Genomic DNA, 6,586 nt, shown 5'->3' with positions numbered 1-6,586 from the left:
TTTTTGTTAAAGTGAAATGTCGTATTTCTTACTTTTTTGGTCATCGTCTAGAATAATAACATGCCCTCTTTGCAACACCTTTTATAAGACCGTCTTTATTTGGACATAATAATTTTTCCGACGCAATTAGCTTTTGCCCAAGGTCGTCTGATAATTTGCTATTGATTTAGAGTTATTACATACTCTACCCAAGCCGATTGAACCCAATTTTTAAATAAAATTAGATTACTAAATCTAAATATAGTATAGGAAAAACCATTATCTTGGTTTTGGTATAAGCAAGACCAAATGACCTTATCTTGTGGCGGTTACGAGTAAAATAGACTTTAATGACCACGAGAGACATGTGATTTACGATTATTTTATTTAATAATTTAATTATACATCATACATCATATCATCAATTACATTTAATATTTAAGTACAAATTACAAGATCTAATCTTTAAACGTCAATATTGCGTTTCCTAGGGATTGAATTATCGTCATCTCGCAAGAGTCACCTAACAGGCAAGAGGTCTTGCCACCCAAGCTAAGCCTCTTGAAGGTGCGATGTAGGATTATATATCTACTACAACCGGTTGCAATGCGGTTTGTTTAACCAATCATATGTATTCCATGAGCATCTGCCAAATTCATGATTCCATCATGATAAACTTAAGCAATGACAGCGCTTAGTAGCGCTGAAGTGGCAATCTCGACAAAAGAAGGTTACATCGGAGGAGTTGGAGCATGTTCTGTTGGCCCAAGTGTTGAGGGTGAAGCATCCAAAGTCGGACATTTTCAATGGCTCATGTGTTGATGGTGAGGGATTTCAAGGCGTGGCTCGAAACCATTATATTCATAAGAATAAGTTCTTATTTTCAAACTGAACCTTGAAATATAACGATTTTTGTTTCATAGATACCTATTTTAATATCATTTTTCTGTCTACCATTTTAATCGAGTTTTTTTTTTTTTTTTAAGAAAGGGAAAAATAGTCTCAATTTTTTTTAAAAGAAAATTACGTATTTATGTATGTTTTGAAAATACATGGAATTCTTAGAATTATCGAGATATTTGTCACTTCAGGAAGAAAAAAATTTGAAATGGTCATCGGCGCCTATTCAGATTCTCTCTTATCCTTCATATATAGCATCACAAGATTGTCTTCGTCTTGTAAGAGTTCACGTTGCCTCCACATCGACAATTTGCATTGGTCGGGTCACGATGAGTAACAATGGAAGGAGTGTCTAGCTCAAATCCAAGGCTCAAGAAACAGATGCCAGAGGAGACTTTAGAGCATCTTTAATAGTAAGCTAAATGTCATATTTAGCTTACCATGTTACATGCTTCTCATTGGTTGAAAAAAAAATGGGGCCCATTTTTTGTTAAGCTAATGGTTAAGCAACTTGCTCTATAGAGCTAATTTGCTAAGCTAAATCAATAGCTAATATACAAAACAATGGTAAGCAAGTAGCTTAGAACTTTTGCTATTTACTAGCAAATCCCTCCAAATGTTAAGCAAATGACTATTAAAGATGCTCTTAGTCCTTAAAAGGTTCTTAGTAATGTGCATTGGTAATATTAAAACATTCCCATATTTCTCTTGCCACCATGCTTGTCATCATGCCCTCTACAAATGCCCCTTGGTGAAGAAAATGTCCGATAAAATGGAAGCCGCCGAAATTTCACTCCCATTAGGCAATAATTCCACTTCTTAACAGAAAGAAAGCTTCCGGTCATTAATGAATGGAATTCCGGCTTAATGAAAGGGTACCTTCTTTTTGTTATGTTCCGGCCCTATTCACCAAATAAAAATAATAATAAATAAAACATTTAAAACCTAAAACATAACCTATTACTTGAGAAAAAAAAAATGATGAACGTACTGGAACTTCCATTTCCGTGAACAACCAGATTAGAACCAGTTCCGTGAACAATGCCATAACGGAAGGACTTCCAATTTGTTCCATTCCAGTAGCCCAGATTTAGTCGAGTTGAACTCTATTTGTCTTGAAAGTTGCAATTTGTTCCATGTGCTCATGTATTTGGAAGCGCAAAAATGGAGAGCTAAATGCCCTTTATATCACTCTCTACGGCTTTAGGCATAGCGAGTCGGAACTTTCAAGGAGAAACAACTAAATCTCTCAATTTCTAGGGTTAAATAAGCTTTCTCGACAAAATTGAATGGCTTCATGGCAATTCAACGCCAATTAGTAATTACCAATGGTCTCAATTTGCTTGACCAACTGAAACTGACGTTGTCTCAATCTCTCCGGTGTGTTTTTTTTTACTCAAGAGCGATGAAAGACCATTCCTTATCTTCATGTTGACTCAGTCTAGTGACGCCACGTGTCGATTCTCTGCTTGTAAGATTCGAAAAGAAGCTTTGGCGGGGAAAAGAAGAAGAAGAGAAAGCTTCGATGAATGTTCAGGACAATGAAAGAAAGTCCTATAGCTATAATGTCCCAATAAGTATATGAATTACGAAACTAACATACCATAAACAGATTGACTATAAAAACCCTAAATCTCGAGACACACAAGAGTCCAAAAACCTCCATTACTGCTGCTTGAAAACTGACCTAGCAGAGCTCCAAACTTCACCGGCGGCGGCGGCGAGGTGCGGAAGTACTCCGGAGATTCCGCTGACGGCGACGCCGGAGGCGATTCCGACGGCGAAGGCTTCGGCGAATCCCGGCTTCGAGTCGAGCTTGGCGTCGACGACGGCGAGGCGAGACGCGAGGGCTTCGATCTTACGGGAAGCGGCGGCGAGGTCGCGGTCCTTTTTTCCGGCGGAGGCGAGGCGGATAACGGCGGTTTGGAGGTCTCCGACGACTTTAACGGCGGCGGCGCGGTGGTCGAGTCCGCGGGACTCGTAGTGGGAGATGAGCTCGTCTGGTGTTGGGAGTTTTCTCTTCTTCTGAGCTTTCTGCTCTTGCGGATTGAATTTTGGGGCTTCCATGCTTTTTCTTATTTATTTACTTATATATTAGAGTCTTTAGAGATAGGAAGTGAAAGTGATAAAGAAAAGAGAACCCTTTTGTTCTTGTATTCTGTAGAAATGACCCGAAGATAGAAACTAGAATGTGGGAAATGGTTTTATTATAAATTTTTTTGGACATGGGAGTTTGGGTTATATAATCAAGTTGGTAACGAAGGCCCAATGCTTTGGGAATTGGGGGGAATTTCACACATAACTCATTTTAAATATTTCTTGAATATTTCATTTTTTTAATTATCATTAATTTTAGATTATTTTGTCGCTATTTTAAATATAAAAAACTATAGATAAGTTAAATAAATAGTAATAAAAATAAGTAATATAAGATTATTCCTAAACTATGACTTCTACAATGTTTTTGGACCAAAATCAAATAAGTCTAATTTTATCCTAAACTATGACTACCTATTTTCCTTAAGTACAAAAATAACCCCACTTTGTTTTTATTTTTTTTTATTTTAGTATTCGACTTCTATTATTTTTAATTGGGATTACTTTTTATTTTAGTCAGACTTCTCTCTCTCTTCCTCTCTCTCTCTCGCGTGTGTACTCTGTCTTCCTCTCTTTTCATGTTCGTCTCTCTCTCTCTATCAACTCGTGTCTCTCATCTCGTGTCTCTCTCTGCTCTCATCTTGAACTCGTTTTCCAGTGGCTTCATGCTCGTGGAAAGAAGGTTTGTTATCATTTTCCTTCATCTATCACTTTGATTATGGAAAAGCTTCATCATGAAAAAAGTTCGTCACTTTGATTAGGGTTTAATGGTGTTCAGGAAAAAAAGAGTTTTTGTGGTCTTTGAAGTTAAAAAACAATGAAAGAACGATTCTTCGAAGCCTGGAAAATCTGGAAAAATTTCTGAGAATCGTTGAAGATTTATTGACATTGTTGCATTTTTATTGACATTAATGTCAATAAATCTTCAACGGTTCTGGGAAAATCCTTTGAAGATTTATTGACATCAATGTATTTTTATTGACATCAATGTCAATAAATCTTCACAGTTTTTTAATTTTTTTTGTTATGATTTTAAATATTTATAAAGGAATTTTAAACGTTTAAAATATGAAATTAACATCCCGATTACACTCTTTTATGCAGTAATGGGTGATATTTTAGTGTATGTCAAACATAGTGGTACATGGGTGAAACCATGTGTATACAAGGAGGGTGCATCGTTTGTACTTGTGCTTTCGGATGATTTTGAATACCACCATCTCATGGACGCCTTGTACGCTGAGATGGGGCTCTTACCGTCCAGTCATTCCATTGTGGTCAAATATGAGACACCATTTTCGGCATTGCCAATAAAGATTACAAACGATAGCCACGTCAAAAGTTACTTGTATTTGAGGAGCCGAGACCTTTCCATGTCAAATTATCATCTCGTTATTGAGATAGTTAAGCTAACGCCCGATGAGGCAGCAAATCAGCCGTCCTCGTCTCGCCTAGAATCAAGTCCAATGAAGGGGGAGTCTAGATTTGAAGAGTTTGCATCCCCGTCCACAATTGGATTGGAAGAATACACATTTGAACAGCCGCGTGCGTTGGCATCACAGCCCCCTTCCCCGCCACAGAGACCGTCACAACCAACTCCACCGACACATAAACCATCTCCACAACCTCATTCCTCTACACAAGGACCCTCTCAACCCACTCCCTTGACACAACGACCTCCACAACCCCCTACCAAACCGTCCACGATTGGTCGTGAGCACATTGGGGAGAATGAAGTGATGGATTTGAACTCGCCTATCAGAGTCGAGCTAGGAGCTCTATACGCTACTAAACAGGCCTTGAAGAAGCATTTGAACATGTATGCGATAAGTAAACACTTTGCATTCACGACAAAGAGTTCTTGTAAGAAGTATCTCCACGTCCTTTGCCCGGGTGACAATTGTGCGTGGGCAATTCGTGCGGTTAGATTAAGGGAGAGCGAGGTTTTTCAGATTAGGAGGTATGTGTTTCTCCCTATCTTTCTCTTTTTTACATCATTATGTAGTTATATTCACGAACCTTAATGCACAGTATTTATTGACATTAAATTCAACAAATACTGTGATTTATTGACTTTGATATCAATAAACACTGTGATTTATTGACTTCAATGTCAATAAATACTATGATTTATTGACTATAATGTCAATAACAACTTCAGTTTTATTGACTTTAATATAATAAATACCGTGATTTATTAACAATCTTATGTTATAGGTTTGTGATCTATTAACTGACATTCATTTATTCTTAATATAGGCTTGATTATGAGCATACATGTTCCATAGAGTCTAGAAAGAATCCAAAAGCCACTGCGCTATTCACAGGAGATGTTGTGAAACACAAGTTTGTGGATCCTCGACAAATGAATTGTAAACCGAAAGAAATCCTTGGTTACATGGAGACAGATTATGGAGTTCGTATGACGTATAAGAAGGCTTGGAGAGCAAAAGAAAAGGCCCTTGGGTTGTTATACGGAACTGACACTGAGTCGTACGCATTTCTGCCCACCTTAAAGTATATGATTGAGACCAAAAATCCAGGGTCTGTTCTGGAGCTTACTGCTGACCGTGAATACAGATTTATAAATTTTTTTATGTCTCTTAGTCCCTTCATAAGAGGATGGAAGTTTTTCGGCCTATCATCATTATCGACGCTACGTTCTTGAAGAACTATCATCATGGAACTTTGTTTACAACGGTAGCGATGAATGTAAATGAGCAATGTTTTCCTCTCGCCTTCGGTGTTGGAGACTCTGAATCGAATGAGTCATGGTTGAATTTTTTTAGCACGTTAAAGGCAGCGATAGGGGAGAGGCCACGTCAAGTCATTGTATCTGACAGGAACAATGGAATATGTAATGCGGTGGCAAAGGTTCAAATTCGGCACATGGGTATTGCGCGCATCATCTTCTTGGAAACGTGAAGAACAATTTCAAGGGTCTCACCAAGAGTTTCAGCTGGAAGTTTTATGGTGCAGCAAAGGCATATACGCGTATGGAATTTGAAAAGTATATGCGCGTGATCGACCGGGAAAATATTGAAATTCGACAATACCTTGAGAATGAAGTGGGACATGAAAAATGGGCTCGTTGCTACATTATCAATACAAGGTACTCAATCATGACCTCAAACAATGCCGAGTCTATGAATGCAATTGACTCCAAAGCTAGAGATTTTCCAATTTCGAAGTTGATTGATTGGTTGAGAGAGAGAATGCAAAAGTGGTTCTACGACCGAAGAGAATTAGCAACGGCTTCAACGAAGGTGCTTACTCCAAAATTTCAAAAGCGAATGGATGACTCTCATGCTCTTTCTACTTTAATGCTGGTAAGATCTATATAAATAATACCAATAAGAACTGGAATGAATTATTTTTCAATAACTCACTGTGACTTTTTATTGACATTAATACCAATAAGTTTTAGTGTTTATTGACATTAATATAAATAAAAAAGAACAGGAATTAATTATTTTTCAATAACTCACTGTGACTTTTTATTGACATTAATACCAATAAGTTCCAGTGTTTATTGACATTAATATAAATAAAAAAGAACATGAATGAATTATTTTTCAATAACTCACTGTGACTTTTTATTGACATTAAT

The 6,586-nt window shown here is 37.4% G+C and overlaps 1 protein-coding gene across 1 annotated transcript; it reads right to left on the bottom strand.

The window, feature by feature from the left end:
- Nucleotides 1-2,388: 2,388 nt before the first annotated feature.
- Nucleotides 2,389-3,061, bottom strand: LOC149397809 (ribosomal protein-like protein). Its single transcript, XM_089615421.1, has one exon. It carries the CDS (start codon nt 2,944-2,946, stop codon nt 2,545-2,547), a length of 402 nt encoding a protein of 133 aa, XP_089471547.1. The 5' UTR covers nt 2,947-3,061; the 3' UTR covers nt 2,389-2,544.
- Nucleotides 3,062-6,586: the final 3,525 nt, after the last annotated feature.

The sequence above is a fragment of the Urtica dioica genome, chromosome 5, assembly GCF_054948205.1.
Source record: "Urtica dioica subsp. dioica isolate 48M chromosome 5, U.dioica_male_clone48M_v1_H2, whole genome shotgun sequence".
In the NCBI taxonomy this organism is placed as follows: Eukaryota; Viridiplantae; Streptophyta; class Magnoliopsida; order Rosales; family Urticaceae; genus Urtica; species Urtica dioica.
The sequence above is the reverse complement of the archived record's forward strand: the minus strand, read 5'-3'. Positions and strand labels throughout refer to the sequence as shown.